Consider the following 24,603-nt stretch of genomic DNA (forward strand, 5'->3'; position numbering starts at 1 on the left):
CTTGGCCTCGTTGAACTTAATACGATTGGCCTCGGCCCATCGATCCAGCCTGTCCAGATCCCTCTGTAGACCCTTCCTACCCTCACGCAGATCGACCCTGCCTCCCAACTTGGTGTCATCTGCAAACTTGCTGAGGGTGCACTTGATCCCCTCATCCAGATCATTGATAAAGATATTAAACAGAACGGGGCCCAACACCGAGCCCTGGGGAACACCACTTGTGACCCGCCACCAACTGGATTTCACCCCATTCACCACAGCCCTCTGGGCTCATCCAGCCAGCCAGTTTTTCACCCAGCGAAGAGTACACTTGTCCAAGCCATGAGACGCCAGCTTCTCAAGGAGTATGCCATGAGAGACAGTGTCAAAGGCCTTGCTGAAGTCGAGGTAGATAACATCCACAGCCTTTCCCTCATGCACTGGGTGGGTCACCTGGTCATAGAAGGAGATCAGGTTGGTCAAGCAGGACCTGCCTTTTGTAAACCCGTCAGGCTGGGCCTGATCCCCTGCTTGTCCTGGACTTGCCATGTGAGTGCTCTCAAGACAAACCGTTCCATAATCTTCCCCGGTACCAAGGTCAGGCTGACAGGCCTGTAGTTCCCCAAATCCTCCCTCCGACCCTTCTTGTAAACAGGCATCACATTGGCAAGCCTCCAGTTATCCGGGACCTTCCCCATTGACCAGGATTGCTGATAGATGATGGAGAGTGGCTTGGCAAGCACCTCCACCAGTTCCCTCAGTACTCTTGGATGGATTGCATCTGGTCCCATAGATTTGTGAGAGTCCAACTGGCGATGACCTGCTCAAACACCTTCCAACAAAGGAGAGATGTGATTGCCTTTGACTTAGCTTCACACAACAAGAATACCAAACCTGGCTGGAACTTTAGCAATATTCTTTCCCCATCCTTTACTGCTGACTCTTCATGCATAAATACTTTGTCACCTCTGCTAGACTCTGCTTCCCAGTACTTGCTGCCCTCCAAGTGTTTTCATGATGAAGACAATCATGCCTCTCACTCAATGATGCTTGCCAAAAAGAAAAGTTCTAATAATAAAAAAAAAGTTTTTTGCTAACAACTTATTTGTGCACTTTGCAAAAGTTAAAGGGGATGCAGTATTAAGTCTTGCCATTCACAAGCTAGCCTAGTTTGATGCAGCATTTCTCAAAATGGAAGGGAGAAAGGAGCAGAAGGCAAGAGAAGTGCAAGACTGTCCTGAAGGTGGATCAGAAGTTGTATCAAGAGGTAGCTGATAGCTGGACACTAACAATGATGTTATCACGAGGGAGTTCAGCTGGAAGCAGGAGGGAGACACAAAATAGCTCAAGGAATGACAGTTTGATGTATTAAATCACCTATCTGAAACCCAGCAGGTCACAACTTTTATCACAATCTGTCATCAAAGATTCTAATAGTCTAAAAAGAATTTGGCTAAGAAGATAAAGCTTTCTGCAGTTTTATCTGTGGCAGCTACAAAGCCAAATGATGTACCCACATAACATTAATGCCAGATAATTTAACACCAGATCCTGTCAAAAACGTGCCTGTGGTTTTCCCAGCCAGTGATGATACCACTAAACTGTACCACAACAATTTTCGGTTATGAATGGTCTCTTACCTTCATCAGCTGTTAGAACTTGAGGGAAATAAAGATAAAAAATTAATTTTGTTGTGGATAAAAGAATGAATTCTTGTAGAGAAGAGTCAGAAAAATAGACAGTACTCAGCAGCACACACTCTAAGTGAAGATGCTCATAGGAAACTGAAGTTCAGATGGCTCAGATCAGCGACTTGAATTCAGCCAAAACCACCCTCAAGATGTGTTTGGAAATCAGGACATCGAGCTTCTAATTTCAGTCTGACACTAATTCGGCTGTGCAAATGTGAACTCATTTCTCAGAGCTTCCTCTGTCTCACTTCACTGCTGGTAAATACTGGGGGGCTTGCTGTTGTGTGGTTTGCATTTTGGTTTGGGTTTTGTTTGTTCATTTGGAGGGAGGGAGGAGGTGTCGGTTGGTTTGGGGTTTTTGTTTTGGGGCTTTTTAAATACAATTTCACACTTAAGATGCTTCTAGGCAAATAATAATTTTTAGCAATGTATTACCAAGACAGACGGTGGAAGAGTTGGAAAGAGAACACCTCCCTTTCAGAACCACGTCTTCCAGCTCAATTCTTGGACCTCATCCGCCTCCAGTTTCCCCAGATATGGGCTGTGCACAGAGAGTGCCTGAGGCACCACTAACCTGAATTAACCCGAAATCTCGTTTTTTAGTGACTTAAAGCTTTAGAAACAGAAGAATTCACAGTCTGAAAAAATTACATGCAACTAATCGGCAAAAAACATCCACACACTTAAAAATGACAAAGTAAACCAGCCTTAATAGAGTAGAACTTGCCCAGTTTTAGCACGGTTGTCAAGGGTACAATGCTATCCAGCTGGCTGTAGTAGTGTCAAAAGATGGTGGTGTATAATAATATTAATACTGATAAAAAACAAAGCCTGACAATTGTAATCCTGATACTGGTGTGTTTCCTTTGAGGGTTGCTCAGCGATTAAAGATTTCTAACAGTGTTACATTTCAAAAGGACAATGCTCCAAATCCCTCAGCAAATTATAAGCCATTTACAGATTCTTCTTGGTTTTCAACTTTATAGACAGAAAAAAAGCCATGCACATTTAACTGTATTAATGAGATGAACAGCTTAACATCTAAAAACACTTAAGAGAGCCATTATTTCTACAATGTAAAGCGTGATTTCTTCCACAGCAGAACTGGTATGCCGCAGCACTGGCAGATGAGGATTCTTTTTCTGCAATTTATCACTCGTGCTGGCCTGCATTAAAAGAAAGCATTAGTGCACAAATGCCCTTCTGCACTTGTTTTGCTATTTTGCTACCCCAAAACAACTGGGTATAATCCTACTAATAAGAAGGGGCATTCTGGTTAAAAAGAAGCAGAAAGGATCTTGAATTAACCAAAACATTACTGCAACTTTCCCGCTCAGTAAGGCATTTTTGAAAGCTGACTGGTTTGCTGGTAAGACACTGCAGACAACAGTTTTATGAGGCAGGTGGCTACCAATAAGTCTAGTTATAAACTACATAAGAGCCCAGCTGTTAAAAATATCCTAAGTTCAACAGCTGTCACTGAGGCCCCTAAGAACTACCTGGCAATTAGTCATCTTAGCAACACTGCAGCCATTCCCCAGGAACCCAGTTAAGACAGTGTTGACTTGCATAAAAAGGTAATTGCATAGAAGGTTCTATCACATCCATATATTTGAAGAGAGCAGGCAGTATACAAATAACTTCTATTCAGCAGGAGATTATTCTGCAAGATAATTCTGTTGGGTTTTTTCCCTTCTCCTCACCCACTAGTATCTTTTCAACAATGCAAAAAGCAAAGAACATCCATCTCAACAGATGCTTGGAGTTGTGATCCTGTAACCCATCTGGGACCGCCTATTTTGCAGGTTGTAAAGAAATACTGAATAACTGCCCCCAGTCTCATCAGCAGTGCTAGAGACAACACTAAATGTCAAAGCCTGGGCCAGTTTACCTGATATCAGTCATAAACAAATGAAAAGGAATCCTCTCAGACAATTTGTTAATGAGAGCAAGATAAGAAGAGTAAAAACTATAATTTGCAGCAGTTAACCAAGATCAGAACTAAAGCAACAACATCAAGAAAAAAAATGAGAGACTAATATAAGCATTTTTAACAAATAGCTTAGTGAAGAGAAGCCCCTTTCACTCTATCAACACACAGTGGGCTTTTCTGATTTCCTCTAGGGTCACCTGGGCATGGTAGAAATGACGATAGAAGAGTTACCATTTATCTCGCATAACAGTTTAATAAAATTAACATTTCAACATTTTTCCACAACTACATCTGTAGCAATGGCACCAACAAATTGTAAGATTCCCCTCAAAATGGGTCAAATCATAGTCTCTAGACAACAGGACTTCTGTCAACTGTCTTTCAAGTGGTCAACTGCATTTCAGATGCAAGGGAATTATTTCCCAGATTCATGACTGTCTTTTAAGAACTACCTGGAAGGTCTTCAATCAAGTTTTGTCTTGATTTGACCAGATACAGCAACTGGAATTGCCCATTGATAGGGTCAGCAGCAGCAAGCAGCTGGCAGCATCCCTCCAAAAAGGCTCCCAGGGAGTAGGTATCATTTTCCCCTGACATAACTATCCTCGTTAGCTCCTCAAGTAACTACACAGGGAGACTTTGGTTTCTAATCTGTTCTTCTCCCCCTGAATTGACAGACCTCAGAAACAGATGCTATTGAGTCAGTATAAGGAACAAAACAGTTTGAGCCACAAGTTTAGCCTTGAGAGTGCACGCACATGCTTGAAAATTAACATCTTTCTGAAATCCTTCATTTTTCAGTGCTTTTCTTTTGAAAGCAGAAATGGCAGATACTCATCTCTTATGCATATGACACACAGCACTTTTAAAATTCTGAAATAAAGGCAATAAACAAAAATACATCAACTACAAGAGTCTTGTATTTTGTTAGTGCCCACAGTTCCGAATGACATGGGGCGGTCTTGGAGGGGTTTCAGGGAGGAACATGCCATCTGTTGACCAAAATACCAATTACCAATATCAACTGCTAATTTCATTCCCTGCAAGCACCTAGAACCCTCCAATTACTTTACTTCCAGGGAAAAAACCCAATGCTACAGCAGGCTTTTAAAGGTTTATAACAGATCCTGCAGAAGGGGATAAACAAATCTTTTTAAAAGGAAAAATGTCATTTTACTAATGCCCTCTGCAAAGAACGGCTACATTAATCTTGGCAATCTTTAAAAATCCTCCCCCATGTTTTCAAAAGACAGCCAGAGCATCGAGATTCGTTCAACAAATGGCAGCATGAGTCAGTGGGCCTGGAAGCTGTGGGTAGGAAGGAGTAGATGACATCCATGGAGTCACAAAGGTCTTCAGAATGATTCATGTCATGACATGGATCCAGAAAAGTGACTTATGGTTTAAACATACACTATATGGCTGTTTCTGTATCCAGGCCTAGGGACTCACCAGCCAGCATGGCACTGTTACAGCAAACATGTCCCAGTCCATTCACCAAATCAACCTCCCTCTCTCCTCACCAGATAAATAGTTGAGCCAGCATGAAATGTCATGCCAAAGTTGGCACTAGTGCTTGTACAGGGAGGTAGAGTTTAGACCGTATGCTCCGCTGTCACTCAAAACTGCTTTCAAAAAGTAGAACAGCAGCTCTGTTGTTTTAACCTGGGAGCTCTGTAAAACTCCAGAATCTTCACAGTGGAGCTCCAGATTACCCCTGGTGAAAGAAAGCAGGGAAACGAGCTGGAAAATGTTTGTATGAGTCAAAACTGACAAACCCTTATTCACACACTAAAAGGCCTCGTACCAGCATGATTAGTCACAAAGATCTCAGCTTTCATTCCTGTCAAACCATGTCATTTTACATTTAATGAGGTATCCCAAAGAGGTAGCCCAAAAAAGACAAAAAACAAAGAAATAAAATTTTTGAGTGTGCCTAGCACACTCAAGAATAGACCTGCTTCTCCAAATACAGTCCCAAGCCAAGAAAACTCCTCAGCCAGAAGTAGCACTGATCTTGGGAAGATATCATTAAATACTGTCCACATATAACTCAAAGAATACAATGCAGTCACCAGTCCAGACAACCTTTGTCTTCTGCTGGGATTGCCTCTTGTACGCTATTGCACTCGCTTCCAAATGATATACAATTTATTTCAAAGTTACTAGGCAAGTGAAAATGAGTTGTGAACACGCACTGAAAATGTCCACAGACTTCATGCTCCTTACAAGAAAACTTTTTACCTCAGATGTTAGGTCAGTTCCCAGTCTCTCAGTGCACACAAGACCTCTGCCACGAACACTTTACAATACAGATAGCGATCTGTGATCCTCTTGCCATCAGAGACAACTAGGTCTCACATGCTGATGTTGTATTCCTGCCCTAGCTACAGAGACAGAGTCTCATTGTAGACTATATGTAGACATAGCCAGCGATCAAGGGAAAGAGGCAAGTTAGCAGAGGACAACCTCTTACACCAGTGGGTAACACTCAAATGCTGGATCATGCCACTTTCAAAAACATCACCTTTTGCAATCTGCACAATCTTCAATCAGCTCTCTAGAGGGAAACAGCCTTGTATTCCTCATTCCTCTTCCTCTTGATCTCTATAAACAAGAATTTCTTCCCATAGTACTAATACTAACTCTCACGTTTTCTTTATTCAGAACTACGCTAATTCTGGCTACAAACAGATACACATTAAATGTTTAGTTTTCAGCTCAGAAAGCAGAAGAGGGCCTGAACAACAATCTCAGAACTTTCGAAACCTTCTAATTTTAAATTTAAAAAAAAAAAAAAAAAAAAAAAAAAATCAAACAAACCATGCATATTTATGATGTAGGACTCCTATTTCAGTTGTTAACTAGGTCTGAGGAACAAAAAATGAACATAGCAGAGAAATTAAACATGGATAAATACTACAATTTTGAAATCAAAAGTTGCTTTAGTAACTTTTAATGACTACACATTCCCTGAACAACCTGATGCAGCTTTGAAGTTAGCTCTGCTAACTTAAGAGGAGGCTGGACTACACACTTCCACAGCAGGCCCCAAACTGAATCTTTCTATGACGCTAGATTTATTCAAATCACCATTTAGTGCACATTCCTGAAATTCTTCCTGAGCTATTCTACTAACAGGCTGAACTCCTCTTAATGTGAAAGCAAGTAATCCGTATCACGAAAGAGCATTGTGCAGGGCTTTTTGGTTTGGTTGTGTCTTTTTTTTTGTTTACCTTTCTTTTCAAACCAAATCTAATAATCCCATCCATGTATTATTATATAAAGTTTCCAAGGTAGAAGGGATTTTCCATCTTTTCAACTTGTGAAAGGCCTGAACTAAGATTAACAACCAATCAGAACAAGATTTTGTTTTTTAGTGTGGAGTCAATACCAGTTTCTCAGCCAAACAATTCACTTTTGAAACTTGCTCTTACCACTCCGATTAAGTCTCCTCGGCCATATTCACCAGTCAGGTGCTTTTTTCCATCATCCATTCGTATAACTGAGCGAAGTCGACCATTCAACACAATGTATGTGCAGTCAGACTTGTTACCCTGCCTGCAGAAAGAATAATCAATAATAAGGATTAGTGGAGCATCTTTGCTCAGCAAATGCATCTAGATCTTTTAATAAGTTGATCATCTTTCACTACCTGTCTTAGAGGACATTGGAAAATGTTTAACTAACAGTTAAACATAACAAGCAAACAAGAAACTAAACAGGCATCTGTTAAAAGGTGACTTGGAAATATGTTTAATGTTTAAATGTACATGCTTTGCACAACTGGTTAATGTTAGGTGTGGAAGCAGATGACCAGGATGCAAGTGGTCTCTAGGCGAGACAACACGTTCATTACTGGTTACAGCAGGAGCTTGTTGTCATTGCCAGGTCAATATGGATGCATAGAGAAATTCTGCACATCAAGGAGAAAAAAACCCAAATGGCTCAGTATTTGGATTCCTTTTGGTGCACCCATCTTAGTGTATCAGGAAGTTCTTCCTATATCCCCTCTGCATGATTAAGAGTGCTGTTTGGAATGCAGATTTCCAGCATAACACCTAGCACATGGATGAAATGCCATACTTCTGGTAGTGGAGTTAAAACTAATGCAAGGAATTCCAAAAGATTTTAATAAAACATTGACAGCTATGACTGCTTTGATGCACAAAGTAATCCACAACTTCCATTAGATTGGTGCTGCAGGTATAGTTATAAAAATTAAAATTACAATTATACAGAACACATACTAATTAGACCTTTATTCTCCCACCACTGCAGCAACCATAGAATGGTTCAAATGCATCCTAGTACAAAAATCCATAAAACTAAGTTTTCCCAAGGATAACTTTTGCCCCTTAAACATACAGTGCAGTGCCAATTTTCAATTTAGTCTTGAATAACCCTAACTGAATTACATTTGAGTTTTGTTGTTTATTTTAGAAAGGCTGAAATACTCTGACCAATAGACATTCATGCCCTTAACAATGCAGAAACTACCACGGGAACATACAACTGTCTAGGTCTTAATCGATTATGTCACTTTAAAAGCTTGCTGAGACAACACAAAGGATGAGGAATAGTATGCAAAAATTGCAGTAACATCTGGAGACAAGAGACTGAAGCAATGTTGAAGGGTACTACAGAAAGAAAATAATCTCAGAATAGGCAAACGGATAAACCTGATGGAATGGTTGATAAATTTAGTCCCATGAGTTTCTTATTCTATATATCACCAAGGGAGCACAGCTCCTTAACTATGAAAACTTAAAATATTCAACAGACAACATACAATTTTGTCCACATCTCACCTGTAAACAGCTCGTCCAGCCTCAACCTCCATCCAATCCAGGGCAAAGTCAATTTGCCTAACAAACGGGGACATTCTCTTCACAACAGTGTGGGCCACACCAAGAACTACGCTTGGCTGCTCCCGCATTATCCTAGAAAAAAAAAAAGTGTTATTGAAGTACTTCCCCAAAATAGGAATAGGTATGCACAGGCGCAACATCCCAATGCAACTGGGCAGACATTAATTCAGCAGTTAGTGATACACACACTCCCACTATTGCCACAACCACACTACATCAGTGATAATTTGACCAAGTATGGGGCCGGCCAACCTTCCAACCTAGCCCAAATTAAATGTCACTCAAAATCAGCACTGTCCTAGTAGCAGCAGGACTATGCTAGTAGGATGCTAGCTAGTCCTGCTGTCTGGCCCAATTCTCTTCTTTAAGAGAACAGCGGGATGGATGGGACCCATGCTAGCTCTTGTTTATGATCCACCCTCCCAACCTCCCCTTTACCCAGGTCTCTTATGACTGAGGGAAATGTTCACACTGTCCAGAAGATTATCCCTTCCTGCCATTCTGCACCTCTCAGTCTCTCACACGTGCACATGCTCACAGTTTCCCCTAGGTTTTATATCAGGTCAGAACCACGTTATATGTAAAGTCTGATGCTCTTAAAAATAAGAGACCTACTCTGTATTTCAAATGTTCCCTTTTCCCTGTTGCAAAGGCCACAAAGAAGTGAAACATCTTCTAATAAAGCTGATCTTCACACTGAATCTTTTGAGTGGTGCTTAAAAGTCTCTAGTAATAAAGATACCATGTAATTCAATACTTTTCTCAAACTGAAAAGCTTTGAGGATGTTCTAGCCAGGGATAACTGCAAACTCGACACTAACTGTGAGGCCTGAGTGAAATCGCTCTCACACACCTGATAACTGCTCATGAATGTCTTATTTTTCATTCTTTTTAGACTAAAATTCACTGTATCCTGTCACTTACTAAGCACTCAAATTCTTACTGAAGCCCTAGTCCACAGGAGTGAACTGATCATGCACATCTCCAGATGGTGTACCTGTTAGGACATCTTATCTCTTCTGTTCCTGTGCAGCATCAAGAGCAATTGATGGCAGACTACAAAAAATAGTTATTTCACAAGAGATAGCACAATTCATAAAGAAGTAGGTAAGTGCATGCAGACCTGGTATGTGAAGTGCACGCAGATAGAGATGAGGGAGCTACATTAAAGCCACACATGGACAGAAATAAAGAAAAAGAAAGTGATAAATACTTGGTATGTTTTCTGCATCAATGTTCCCTTTACAATGAAGATACCAGGCTGCCATAAGAAAATCTACTTAGGAGACCCTGCGTATGTGGGAACTCTCACTAAGCACAAATCATGTGACCTTTGTATCTAACCTCGCACCCTAAAAAACAGAGAGGAGGAGAGAAAGGCATGGAAGGAGCGTTGTCAGTCTTTGTTCCCTAACTGAAGTACGGTTCCTCATGGACCACTATAGCCTGGCAGAAATCAGAGAAAGCCCCAGTAGAAATCCATAATCCTGGAATGTGATGGCAAAAGCAGACTCACCAGCAGCTCTTTACTGCCTGGATGTAGTACAGAAACTGCCCTAAAGTTTCTAAAACATCAGATCTCTCATTCATTAGCCCTATAGGTGCAGCAAGAGACCCAGAGCTGACAGTGACTACAGGTCACATGCAGCACACAGGGCACTGCAGGGAGCTTGCATGTTTATCTACTCTCCTTACCCAATGCCTCCAGTTACTACTTTTCACAATAACGAAGCTTGTAATTTCTTCAGCCAAATCCCTGAAATTGAAATGGAAGGGATTCGTAGACGTATATTCCTATTCCATATTGAACCCATCACTCTTGTATCCCTGCACTCATATGCGCTACTAGGCAAATTAAACCGAACACCAACTCTTACATTTAGCACGGTTTACAATCCAGCCATCAAAACAGGATTATGAAAAAACAGGACAGCTTTCCTCTCCTGCCCCTCTTCTCTTGCCCTGAGGTTTCTGTGCCCCCCACCATCTCCTACCCAAGATACCTATAGACTGCTTTGGTTCTGATAAGCTATTATTGCACATGAAAACAACATGTTATCTTACGGAAACTCTACCACACTAACGTAACTTGGAGCAAAGGACAAAGAGCTGAAAGAGGCACCCCAGGATAAGCACTAATAAACAGACAACACTAATCCCTCAACACATGCAAAACACCCAGCCCTATCCCCCTTCTCAGCTGATCTAAAAATTAAATAAACCCCCTGAAAACTCCTGGATGGTTTAGCTAATTGTTTTTATTCTACTTGCTTAGTGAGCCCTCAGAGTCTCCTCCCACACAGGAGGTCTGCTGTAATCAATAAAAGCCATTTATTCCTCTTCCTCCCTCAAGATATGTATCTTAATACTTAATGCATTCAAAACATAAACTACTAACGGGCTGCTTTTATTTCTATCTGGAGCGCTCTGTTATTTCACTGAGTGCTATACAGCTTCTACAAGAGTATTAGCATGGAAGGTAAAAGCCCACCCTTGTGCACAAGAAAAGGAAAGCTGATTTCCCCTTCCCTCCCCCATTATCAACCAGGTTTCCTTCCTCTCACTTGGGCATCTTCATCTTTGCTCTTCTGCTTGGCACATGCCTGGCACTGGAAAAAATTAAAAACCAAGCCTCTGTACTACAGAAACCTGTTTCTGAAGGTATCCTGAGGATTCTTTATTAGAAAGCTCACCAAATATAGTTATGATAGGGCTAAACTAGTGTCTGTGAAAGCTTGGAACTTAGGCAGATATTCTTGTGGATGTGGATGCAATTTGATATTCAGCTTGGCTGGCAATACCAAATAAAAATCAAAGCATTCCTGCTTCTCTGGCAGGCGCCCATGATTAAGACTCCAAACTGTGAAATTTACTGAAGCAGAAAATGTGAGAGTCCCTAGTACTGCAGAACCTGAACATATTCCCTCAAGAGAGTCTGGTGACAACTTGATTACACTGTTCGTCAGGAGACACCAACAGTTGCAGCGTAGGCACTGCACACTTAGTACATCAGTTCAGCAAAACAGCAAAGCATTTAAAGTATATACTATATAATTAGCTTGTGTCACCCCTATACTTGAAACTCTACATTTACAGATAGTTATTTAGTCATGTTAGTACCACATAAAAGGCTCCTGCCCCAAAGTTTCAGTGAAAATGATTTAATCTGTTGTCCAACAGCCAACAGGCAATTCTAAACCCTGGGCTACTTCCATTACTGTGCTCTTTGCCTAATGGCAACTATTGACCATGTTCTTTCTGCTTCGCTCTCTCCTTAATTATTGAAAAAACCCCCACATACAATGTCCCAGGGCAGCTCAAAGAAAAAGAGTAACATATTTGACAAGAAAAGAAGAAAGGAATTTTGGAGAATAATGAAGGTTCTTGTCAAATTTCTTCTGGTTAGTAATTAAGATTTAAAAAAAAAAAAAAAGTCATTGCTGTGAGATTCTGAGCAAAAGAGAAAACCTAACATTGTAGGATTATGAGCACTGAATTTGGCACAAAAGTGGAAAATAAAACTTACTTCTAATTTTATCAACAAGTTTTTCTTTCTCAGAGTTCAAAGCAAAAACGAACAAACTTGAAGAAACCTCATGCTTTTCAAAGACTTTTTACAATGACACCTTTAAATATAGGAGCAGGAGTTAGAATTGATATAAAGCTTGGGTTTCAGGAGAAATTGTGAAGATAGAATGCTGGAAGATCACAGAGCTCATAAAATGCAGAGAAATGGCAATAGACCTTTTAAAGGAGAAAAAGAAAGATTTGGAAAGGTCCCAAAAACGATATAGAGCTGATACACTGATGGATTTGAGATCACTGACTGGTAAGGGGTTAATGGAAGCAAAAAGGTAAGTTGGAATAAACAAGAGACAACTCGATTCTTGAGAGAAAACTCAGGAAAATGAGCTCAAGCAAATGAGAGAGTTAATCCAGGACTGAGTATCAAAACGAAAAAAAGAGGAGAAAAAGGTGGAATCTGCCTGGTTGGCTGAAATGACATAATGAAATTTAAAGTCAGAAACAAGTAGGAAAACAACAGTAGAAGAAGAAAGAAGGAAAAAGCAGGAGCTTAGAAGAAATAGATCTGATACCGCATGGAATGGCACGTGGGGAGCATCTATCAGAAACTAGGTCAAAGAGTTGACATCCACCGCACAGACTTGGAAAAACACAGCTAATCAACCAAGTACACTGCTGAGAACAGTGTGTTCAGTTTTATAGCATACAGCCTTTTGCCTGAGGTGAAAAAACAAAAATCACAGAATAAGATTCTGTGATAGAGTTCATTAGGAATACAAACAATTCGAATTACTTAGAAAGTAAGAAGTAGGCAGAAATACACAACATAATAGTGGCCTAGAAAACACAACATCAAAGAGTCCTACACATAACACAGGACTGATGGCACATGCATGCAGAAGTTGAAAAAGGAGTTTAGAAAAGGAAATAGAGGTATTTGGCACAAATTATGTGTGTGAACTAATGGTAAGTCTTAACAATAGGATCGTGGAATAAATCAAGGGCATTAATCATTAATACTGGACAATGAAGCTGACCACAGTCATCATATTGGTCTTTTAATTAAGAAATACCTATATCCCCCTTTAAGCTTTAAAGTCATAAGTCATGTACTACTTCCAATGTCCAGGAAGGAACCTGTCTTGCACAGAGACATTATTGTTTGACCTATTCTATTAGTGAGCATTGAAAACCTACAGTTACACCAAGACCAATCATTCATAACACACCCAACAGCCTGGACTGTATTTGGAAACAGAACTGGGGTGGTTCTCCAGCAAAAAGGAATAATGAATCTAAGAGAAAGGGCCTGGCAAAGAAACACTTCACTCAGCAAAGCACAGGCTCTGGCCAGACTTTTTTATTTGGATTATGAAGTATGAGTCTTGGGTCATAAATCACACCCCATTGGGTTAAGTGCTCTGTAAACCTGGAATATAGGAGTTTATTTAATATTACCATATCCCCTGCATTACTTCTTGCTGGAGATAAAGCCATACGCTAGATGGGTCAGAGCTCATCTGGGTGCTCAAAACCCTCACATAAGCTATATGGTTTGCTGCGGGATGTATTGTAGCAGTACTACGCCACACATACATCCACCACTCACATTTGTTCAAAAGGGCCATAAAAAAAATAAAAATAATAAAAAAAATCAATATATATTTTCATGGCAGAACTCACTCATAGAAATGAGACTTGGAAATAGACAGGAAGCTGCAGTCTCGATTGGCCTTGATGGTGAAAATCAGTGGTTCCCCAGTCAGGACAGCAAGCTGACCTACGAGTTCTCCTGGATGGGTAATGAACAGACAAGTGTCCTCCTCTGAGTCTATCTTCCGTTGGTACACGTGAAGCATCCCCGAGACCACAAAGCAAACATTAACATCCTGGCGAAAATGGAGAAAGAGCTCAATAAAATTCCCAAAGATTTTAAAAGCAATTATCATAGTGACAGTACTATCATGACCAATCCATCTTCCAGAAACCTCCCTATAGTTTTTGAACAATTAGGTGATAAGACACAATAGTGAATTATTAAAAGCAGGCTATGAATATTTAAAACTAAGCAGCCACAATATTGAAAAATGTGTTTCTCTTTGTATGGTTATGAAAAATAAAGGCTGCATCTATAAGATCTCAAGAAATAAAAACAGAATTGCAAATGGAGATAATGGGGTAATCACAGCACCGTGATGAGGGACATCGCAGTTCAGCAGAGCAGAATGCAGCAGCACTGTTATTGGAGCTGCCCCTCATCTGCTTTGCATAAGCTTGTCTATTTACACAGTATTATTATAAATGAATCTCATTATATCCTAAATATACCTTGCTATAAACAAGTAACACTGGATTTCTATTGTATGGGCGGAAAAAAATACTTCACTGCAACTGAGTGACATCACCGAAAGCCTGCAGCGCAGGGCATGAAAAAAGGCTACCCCGTCTCCGTACCTCCTCAGGAAGGATGGAGGTATGATACTCCATACCTTATCATGAAGGTACATGAGAGCTGAAAACAGACAGGTACCAGATTTCTGCTCTGGCTACATTACTACTCCATGGGTGTAGAAAGGCTTAGAGCTGGGATTATTTCACCTTGAGAAGAGAAGACTTGGGAATGGTCAGGTGGGGATTTTTTATTTATCATCAATGTGTATAAATACCTTATGGTGGGGGGCAAAGACTGAGCCAGACTTATGTTCTCTCTACTCTCAGATGACGCCCGCTCACCTGATCTCCTTGCCTTGACAGCACAGTCCCAGCAGTAACCTGATGCAGTGTCACTTTGCCATTCAACAACGAAGGATCCTGGAGACAAAAGGGGTTGGGGGTACAATTTACTTGTCTGTGCACATGTAAAGATCCAGGAATGTGAGGAAGCATCCAAATAAAAATAATAATTACTAAAAGATAAGTACTTGAATCTCTTAAAAATATGGTGCATGATTTTTATATTTTTGTACCCAACAGAGATTTCTTTCAGAAGAAAAAAAAAGGTTTAATCTCAATTGATCAGATTTAGATTCTTAAGGATTTTATACTTGTCAATTTTGCCCCCAGACTCTTTTAAGGGTCTATAACGAAAAGAGACCTATATCAGCTGGCATGAAAATCATGAAATATGAAGTTATTTTCAAAAGAAGGTGAAACTAGAGGAGACTGTCTACATCATGGAGGAACTGGAGAAGATGATCTAACACTTGCTTTATTACAGCCCTTCCCTGGTCACACAGCTCAGCTGTGCTGTGCATGCCTAGCAGATTTTCATACACACTGTAGACCAAAAGCTTCCCCAAAGCAATGAATTCTTGTGTGCATGCACATGTGGATTGCACAGGAGAGCGGGAATGTCTCTCCTGACTGATGAGCACATGGGAGGGAGGATCTTTCCAAAAGCCTGCCCTCAGTTTGGACTCAACCCCAAACCCTTGCAATGGCAAGGAGCTGATCTGGTTAAGTGCATCAGCTGATCAAAAGATTCCTTTCCAGCTCCAAAGCCGGTCACCACCATAATCCCGAGTACATAGCACAGACAACCAAAAGGCATGGAGAGAATTTTCTTTCCAAGAAGTGCCCATACAGTTGGATGTCCCACATGCAGTCAGCATCAAACCCTAATGCTTCAGGACACCTTTGCTTTGGCAAAACTTTTATGCAAACCAGAAAATCTTCAGAAGCTCAACATTTTATTATCATGATCCAAATGGGTAGAGGCAAAAACCCAGGCTCAATTACGGGATTCTTGCATTATGCTAACGAATGACAGTGCAGTCCTGGTGTCTTGCAGCTTAACCCTTGCAAGGCAAAGCCAGACACTACTGTGTCCATGTCCTGGTTTTGGCTGAGATAGAGTTAATTTTCTTTCTAGTAGCTGGTATAGTGTTATGTTTTGGATTCAGTATGAGAAGAATGTTGATAACACACTGATGTTTTCAGTTGTTGCTAAGTCGTGTTTATACCAAGTCAAGGATTTTTCAGCTTCTCATGCCCAGCCAGCCAGAAGGCTGGAGGGGCACAAGAAGGTGGGAGGGGACACAGCCAGGACAGCTGACCCAAACTGGCCAAAGGCGTATTCCATACCATGTGATGTCATGCCCAGTATATAAACTGGGTGGACTTGGCCTGGGGCACGGATCGCTGCTTGGGAACTAACTGGGCATCAGTCAGTGAGTGGTGAGCAATTATTGTGCATCGCTTGTTTTGTATATTCCAATTCTTTTATTATTATTGTCATTTTATTGTTGTTATTATAATTATTCTTTTCTTCCTTTCTGTTCTGTTAAACAAGCTGTTCTTATCTCAACCCACGAGTTTTACTTTTTCTCCCCGATTCTCTCCCCCATCCCACTGGGTGGGGGGGAAGTGAGTGAGCTGCTGCCTCATGGTTAGTTGCTGGCTGGGGTTAAACCATGACAGTCCAGTATTTTGCCATGGAGGTAGAACCACTAAAAGCAAGAGAGCTGCATGCACAGTAAGAGACAATTCAGTACAAGCAGCATAGCAGAATCTGCCCACAGTCATTTACCTTATTGCAGCAGGAAAACAATATAGCAGAGATGTAAACATTTTACCATTGTAATTCTTATGCCAAGTTTTTCTCTTTTCATTTTTGGTTGAAAAAATAGAGCAAGTGAAACAATCAGAGTTATTCTTTACACCTACAGCTGATAAAAAGAACAGATTTTCATCAAAAATTAGTTTTATTGAAACCAGTCTGTTTCAAGGGAACATATCCAACCCAAAGAACCTGACAAGCACCTGTCAAAATATTTCAGTTCAGCAATATCAACTCAACTAATTTCTATGATTTTTTTCTATATTTGTACATTTATGATTGTATTACCTATTCTTAAAGACGAAGTTCTAACTATGAAAGTATCTCATAGTAAGGGGATACGAGTTTCCTAATGAGCTCTACTTATCAACAGCTTTTTCTGGCTGCATTAGCTCTAACAAAAATGGCTGCAAAGATTTTCTTCATGTCTAAGGCTACTTAAGTATTGGCATAGATTGCACACAAAACTGTGAAGTCCTCATCATTGGAGATCTTTAAGAACAGCTTAGTCAAAAACCTGCCAGAAATGACTTATTTCTTAATAGCAATATTTGATTCTGCCTTGGCCATGAAAAGAGACTGAATGACCTCCAAGCAGTCCTTGAAATCCTACTTTTCTGTGCTATTACTACTCTGATTAAGCAATAAAGGAGTTACCAAACAAGATCACAGACAAGATCTATCCTGTCTAGTACCTTCTCTCTTGAATGGGCAAGACCAGCAAACCCAAATTCAGCATTGCATAGTTACAGGATTTGAGCTAAATAACTTTGCACGGATCCCCTCCAGCCACTAGATTTTAGAAAAAGAAGTTGCTAACACAACAATATCCATTTCATAGCAAGTTTCCTTTTTTGTGTTACTATAATAGATAATAAATTAGCAGCGGTTTATGATGTAGTAGTGAAAGCACAAACCACTTATAAACAATAAAAAAATTAGTAATTAACTGGGACAAATAATTTTTTTTTGTCAAAGGCAATTCCCTTATAACTCATGCAGAAGATATGCCCTGCAACATTAACTCTCATAACTGCAGATAAAGCTGAAAACATGTAAAAGTTGTATGAGATTGAAAACCTTTCCTGACAGAGATCCAAGGAATTCAAGTTATTTAAAACAAAACAAAAAAGAAAATCTTAATTCTGAAGTCAGATACCTAAAGGTCATTTGAAATAATACTGCCTTTCTCCTATAGTAAATTATCCCCTCCTCTCTCTCTCTTACAGCCTCATGAAAAAAAACAACCACCAAACATCCAAAAAAACCCCTTACCACCATCATTAAAATATCTTGATTTCACTCACACTGATTGGCTGTTCTGAAAAATGACAACTTAAAATGCCTCAAGTCAGCTAAAAAATAAAAGATCTGAGCCAATTTTTTTTTAAGAGAAGAGCTCACAGAATTCATTTTCTTCCCTTATGTAAGTAGTATTGAACACATTTTAAACACAATAAGATTTTTCTTCCATTGCCTGTAGAACAATCAACTTCTGGTATCCTGCATAGAAAAAAATTAACATTGACCTTTAAATGAGATTTCTAGCATTTGGCTACATTCCATCAGATTCTTATTTGCTTGTGAAAAACTGAGTTGCTATAATATCAAAGATTGAAAAGCCTACCTTATTTCATTATTATTTAGATCTTCATGTTAAAAACACTGCTTATTAGATGCTGCATTTTAGGGATACTGTTCCAGTTAGAGTTAAGGCTAATCTGTTTACTTGTTAATTACCGAGAAATTTATTCTAGATAAAAAAAAAAAAAAGTACTGTAATCAGTAGCTTCAGTGATTTTGGAATTTCTGCTCATGATCCGATAGGTCTAAAAAGGAAGACATCAGTTGTATATTGGATACAAACTTTTGTCACATGTGGCATCTGAGGCCAGTTCTATCAAGAACAGAAGGCTGAACAGAACAGAAGAAAGTATCTGTAACAAGAATTTCTCCTAAAATAATCTGTAGCTTTTCATGAGGATATAAATGCCTGAAAAAAATTAAAATTAACGTAACAAGACAGTTAAGACTCCTGAAGACTAACAGACAGTACTGCACCCCTTCATCAAATCAGTGACAACATAGAACATGTATCTCGAGCCTCACTACTGGTAGCTGTAAGATCATGACCAAGATTTTGAAGTTGCAAGGGGAATAATTTGGAAGTCAGCAGGGAATGTTAAGAACCAAAAGTAAAATTTTTTAAGTTCTAGCATGTGTCATTTGGTGAGAGCTCTTAAAGCAAAGGCAGAAGCGGCAGCAGCTGCACCCAGGTCTCTGGCAGCATCAGCAGACTTGAGTTATTGAAATATATGCTGTAATAAAACTTGGCTATCTGTGACTGATTTAGACAATTTAGTACAATTTTCCCAAATTGTCTGACTAGCTGCATGAACAGCTACACCTCTGTAACGAAATGTAGCTGGAATCGTAAGAATGATGAAAACAAACATTTTAATTCCTTTTTACAACATGAAGGTGATAAGCAGGGGCTGAGCTCAATAATGATGACTGTGAGGGCACCAAGCGTTTAACTTGGAATGGACATGGAACAGTCACTCAGCTGTGAGATGTACTCATAGCCATTGGCCAAATACAGAGATTCAGCTCCAAAAACCAAACGAGGCACTCAGATGCTATGCCAACAGGATTAATAGATTCAGCAATCACCTGAACGCCTTTACATAACTTCTTCACACAGTATGCGAGACCATGAAATTACAAGGCGGCAGAAATTACACGTTTACTTCTCACATGGATAAATCTGTACACCGTGAGAAAAGATTCACACAGTGTATTTCAGTATGGTCTTCTCATATGGCAGAATAATTCAGATTTATTTCAGTCCTGCTGCTAACTTCAACAGACTAGAGAATAACATATTCAGCTAGTCTACAGTATACTAGGGAGACAATTTACTTTTTAGTGCCTGGCAGAACGACATAAAAAGCAAAAACAAAGCCATTTCTTCCTGCAATAACTTACATCAAGTTTCATCAAGGTTGAAAGGTCTTTCTTTGCTGCTTCGACGATGGCATCAATATGTTTGCTATTACAGGAATCTTGAACAGCACTATAATGGAAAACTGCTGAAGGAGTTTCTGTCACCGTCACAGTCTTCTTCAATATCGACTGCAAAGAACAGATACACAACAAGTATTGGTTTAAATGTTATAATTGGCACCTACCCAGCAAAAACTTGCCATATCATCTGTGTTCTTTATCCACCACAACTGGTGGCCTGCAAAAAAAAGCTATGTTTCCAAAAAAGCAACAGCTTGCTAACTTCATTATCCTTGTATTTTTCTGCAAAGCTTGACACTCAAGTCAAACAATGTTACTCATCACAGCTTGCAAAAGGGAAGAACAAGAGACTTTTCAGAAACTGGGCAGCTGCCAGCTTGATAGAAGTAAAACTTGATCAACACTATATATGAAGATGGAGGAAAAAAATAAAATGTCTGTCAAGGTCACACTGAGCCAGTTTCTCTTCAGATTTTGGTTTGCAATTTTACAATTCAAGAGCATTTTTGTGCTCTTAAATTGCAGGTCAGTATTCGTAAAAAGCAGGCCACAAAAAGATAAAGATTTATAAATCATGACTGAAAACCTACAGGAAGTTCACATGCTGATACAAGTTTTTAATTCCTTGCTGCAAAGTAATTCTCACAAATAAAGCATGGTCTGACAAATTCACCTTTCCAAATAATCCTTTTCATGAGTCAGAGGAAGGCAATACCTAAAATCAAAAAGTTGCAGCAGTGCTTTCCCATTACTTGCCAAGGGAATTTCCACCAAGTTTCAAGATCTGCACTAAAAAGCCTAAACAGTCACCAAAATCTACTGAAACAACTGTATGTTAAAACACACCAATACAAGATGACCAAATACCACAACTTGTACAGAGTTGCAAGGGCAGCATTTCAAAGTAAGGGAGAAAACATTTACATTACTCAAAGAATAATGATGTAAGGAAGTACAATGCAAGAAACATGCCAGAATCTCCAAAGGAAGAGACCTACCTTGCCCACAACAGGACTGCTGGCAGTGTCCTCCGAGCCAAAGTGCACTCTGGCTCTTTCATACGCCATGTCCATGTCTGACTTTCCACTGCTGGAATTATCTACAAACAATTAAAAAAATTTTTTTTAAGCAACTCCTTTATTACAGTTTCTCAGAAATAGCAGATAGTACACGAAGTCAGGCAACTTTTTATTTGTTTGGTTTTTTGGTTTTTTCATTTCTGAAGCTGAGGATAAAATAGAAAGTGGCATCCTCATATTCTTCTTTATTTCCTAGTTCCTTTTGACCTGGAAGATCTGATGGGAACTTTAAATCTTCTCAGTTGAGCTCCTGTATGCAGTACATCCCAAAATTCCCATATCCACTGTTGTACAGAGTACAATAATTATTTTAGGGTAAACAAAACAGAGTCATTTGGATCTGAAGATTAACAGGAAGAGGCAAATCCACTAAACAGTTTTTCCTCATTGTTTTCAGGAAATGATTCCTATTAAACTTTTCTCCACCAAACAAAAGAACTTTTTTTGTACCCAATATATTGCAAGAGCTTTCATAGGGAGAATATTATGATCAGCAACTTCTTAAAAGTTTCTCCATAGAAAGCGCTTTCCCCCAATGCCTAAAATAATTTCAGACCTTTTCTACAACTTGTCCAAATTTTCAAAGCACATCATGTGCTGAGAGATACATAAGGAATTCCCTTACAGGTTTCACTTATTTAATGCACGAATTTGAAGTCACTGACAACTTCTATTCCTTACTTCCCAAATTTAATACATCTTAATTATATTAGCTCCTTGGCTGTCCCATCCACCTTCCAGGAACTTATCTGAGATAATCAATAACACAAAACATAACTGGGAAACGCTTCCTATTTAATTACCTTGAATAGGACACCCACATATCAGCCTGATGATTTACAGATGAGTTTAAGAATCATGCAGAGATTGCAATTTCCTTTAACAAATAAACCTATAATCACTTCTATCATATTTCTATGCCTAATAGATCTCAAAGATATACTGTATTCAGAAAAGTTTAAATTTTCTCCCTTATGCCTTTCTCCTGTTACTACATTGTTCTTAAACTTTTGTTTTTTTAAATACAAATTGCTGCTCAAAAATAGGATGGGCCCTTAGGAAAAGCAATTATCTTTCTTGACTGTTGAATTTTGTTACCTCATGAACTCAGAAAGGGCTCAAATTTTTAATTCTGAATTCCTCCCCCATCTCCCTCCACCTCTATACACATACACACTTGAGTTTGCCCAGGATTGCCCTGATCTTTGGAAAGTTGGCTTTTGGAAACATGGAGCTGCCCCATATTTACACCCTTGTGACATATGATCATGTGAAAATACTACCCTTCCATGAAGGGCTATCTATAAATTTAATTTTAAAAATACAATTATTTTACTTCTGAAGGAGCTTGACTCCTATGTCCACCCCAGCTAGTACAAGGAAAGAATCCTACTGTCCCAAAGATTCAGATCTGCCTCAGAGTACTCTCTTCCATGTCATCTACAAATACAAACAAATCTTTGCATGTAGTAAATCCACATCTGCCACTGAGGTCATAACATCATTTAGTGATCAGCCTCCAAACAAGAAACCCAACAAGTTGACCCAAAGATTGTCATCAACAAAATTTACAAAACATAAGGAAAAAAAAAAAAAAAAAAAAGGGAAGAAAAAAGCTGTTGATGCTACTAACTGAATTTCATACACACTGCAACATTAAAGACCCTAAATTAGTTATAAACAAAAAAAAGCTGGGCTAATAGAAATAGCAGCATGGAACTCCATATGGGCTGATTTGACTACCTGTCAATTATACTGCCCCACAAATCACAGTATCAGCATAATTACTAAGCCCCAGTACACCAAGTGCGTTTTAAATCTAAACACACACTTCTCAGGTTAAACCTAAATAATCTGATAATGGGTATGTAGGCAAGAAAAGCATCCTCTACATAGCTCTGCATATTAAAAAAATCAGAGAGGGAAAAAAGAGGCAGCATTCTAAGCGTGAAAGCTTATGTCTACTAGACTTCTATTCAAAGTAGAAGTCTTCATCTCAGTCATAGATATAAGCTTCCCACACAGTGATTAATTAAACTGTCTTGTTGCTCAAATGGGAGTTAGAAAGGATACAGCAGAACAAGCTTTAACTAGAACCATTGAGTCAAAAGAACAGAAGGCAGTGGGAAACTCAGGAGTGGAATGCAATCCTGTTTGACGAACACATGCTCGCTGGTATCCCACACACTGCTGATATGGAAGTCACTGCAAAAACAGTGCAGTGCAGGGGCAACTGACATAGCCCCTCACAGTATTTCAGCCGCCTCTTTCCTTCCAAGTACTCGCTTACTGAGCTACCTGCTTTTCCTAATGCAGGTGGTCCTGTGCTCCTGCATGTATGCTGTAGGGTCATGGCTCCAGTTTTGAAGAAGGAAAAGCAGCTTCTCTTTACTCTTGATAAAAAAAAACCCAACAAACCAACCAATAAAAGATAATTCTAAGTTGGGAACACTCACTTCTAGGAACAATAAAACTGAAGTTATCACACACAAAAGATCCTGTTGTTTTATTTCGTTCTTCTAATTCTTCTATCCACCAGCCCAGATACTCCACATGACTTAATTACATCTTTCTCCAAAAAAAGGGTTAGTATACTTTAAAAGTAGACTAGCCTAAGTTGGCAGGGTTGTATTTCCTCATCTCCACAACTGCTACATTTCAAGTTAGATAGCTATACAAAAAATAGAAGAACAAATTACACCCCAACCCCAGGAGCAACTGAGGAAAAAATGTTTTCCCCAAAGTAATTGTTTGCAGTTTTTGTTAATTCTAATGAGCCAAGGAAATCAAAGAGACACTGACATAATAGCACCTGTGTGACTCTAATAACAGACAGTTCTCTTTTCTCTGAATCAATAATAAACATAATCAATATCCCCATGGAGTCTGAACACACAGTAAGGTAGTGGAATAGAATCTGAAGCAAGATCTTGATCTTCTCATTACAAACATCAAGATATTTTCCATGCAAGCTAAACAGTGACTGTAACCTCAGTGCAGTGAGCAGAAATCAGCTCTGTTAACTGAGGCAAATCATAATTACCCAATTAGATATGCTTCTTCTGTCAGTAAAAATTAATTTTCTCTCTCTGCTAAGCTCTGTGTACCCTGACATAACTCTCAGGACACATAAAAGGAGACAAGAAGGACAAATGGACATATTCACTGTTAAGTATGCAGGGATCCTTCCACATAAAAGCTTCTTAGAACATGTACGGACTCTACCTTAAGAGGTGTTACAAGGCTGCATAGGCAGACCTCACTCAACTGTTTTATCTACCTGGGGGAAAAATGGCTATGTTCAGAGTAAACATTACTTAATTCACCACTGAATTAAGTCTGCTAGTACATTTTATAATGCATAGTGCAGAACAACCTAACAGGTACAAAAATAAATCCAAGTCTTACATGGTTCAGTTCAGTATTTTCCCTTAATTTGTTTCCCTGGTTCAGAAAGATGATCTACTTATCACTAGCCAAAATCCTACTTCTCTGTCACATCCATCCCTCTGGACAGTAACATGGAAATTATGAAAAAATTTAACTGGGACATTGTACATTTGCACAGCAGAAATTGAAGAGGGAAGTGAATCAGCTCTCTTGTTAAAAATGAAGTAACTACCCATTCTTCTCTTCTCTACATACCACCAACTTAACTTGATAGCAACAAGTGTTAGAAACCTTATCTTGGGGAAAGCCCTCAACGCTGAGGGCTCCCTCAGCCTGTCTCCCTCCTTTCTCCTTGTCTCCATACTCTCTAACCCCCCATAGTATGTTCTTATCTCTTAAGCTATTTCATAGTCAACAGAAGCAATACATGTATCTTCTAATGTATCCAGGATACCTTTATTCCACCAATTAAACTTTATATGACTTCTCTATTAACAATATCTTTATAACGACTACAGTATCTAAGCATGACCTTACAACTACCTCAAGA

General features: G+C 39.3%; 1 protein-coding gene across 3 annotated transcripts in view; it reads right to left on the reverse strand.

Moving 5' to 3' along the window:
- The window catches only part of PNPLA7 (patatin-like phospholipase domain containing 7), a 130,184-nt gene that overhangs the window by 85,221 nt on the left and 20,360 nt on the right, over nucleotides 1-24,603 (reverse strand). For all 3 annotated transcript variants that reach the window (XM_010571050.1, XM_010571048.1, XM_010571049.1), the window contains 6 exons: nucleotides 20,583-20,683; nucleotides 19,546-19,692; nucleotides 14,733-14,810; nucleotides 13,683-13,888; nucleotides 8,415-8,546; nucleotides 7,041-7,164 (listed from right to left, as the gene is read on the reverse strand). In XM_010571050.1, coding sequence (XP_010569352.1) covers nucleotides 7,041-7,164; nucleotides 8,415-8,546; nucleotides 13,683-13,888; nucleotides 14,733-14,810; nucleotides 19,546-19,692; nucleotides 20,583-20,683 — 788 coding nt within the window. The remainder of the gene's footprint in view (nucleotides 1-7,040; nucleotides 7,165-8,414; nucleotides 8,547-13,682; nucleotides 13,889-14,732; nucleotides 14,811-19,545; nucleotides 19,693-20,582; nucleotides 20,684-24,603) is intronic.

The sequence above is a fragment of the Haliaeetus leucocephalus genome, unplaced genomic scaffold (genome assembly GCF_000737465.1).
Source record: "Haliaeetus leucocephalus isolate CR32 unplaced genomic scaffold, Haliaeetus_leucocephalus-4.0 Scaffold306, whole genome shotgun sequence".
Lineage (NCBI taxonomy): Eukaryota > Metazoa > Chordata > Aves > Accipitriformes > Accipitridae > Haliaeetus > Haliaeetus leucocephalus.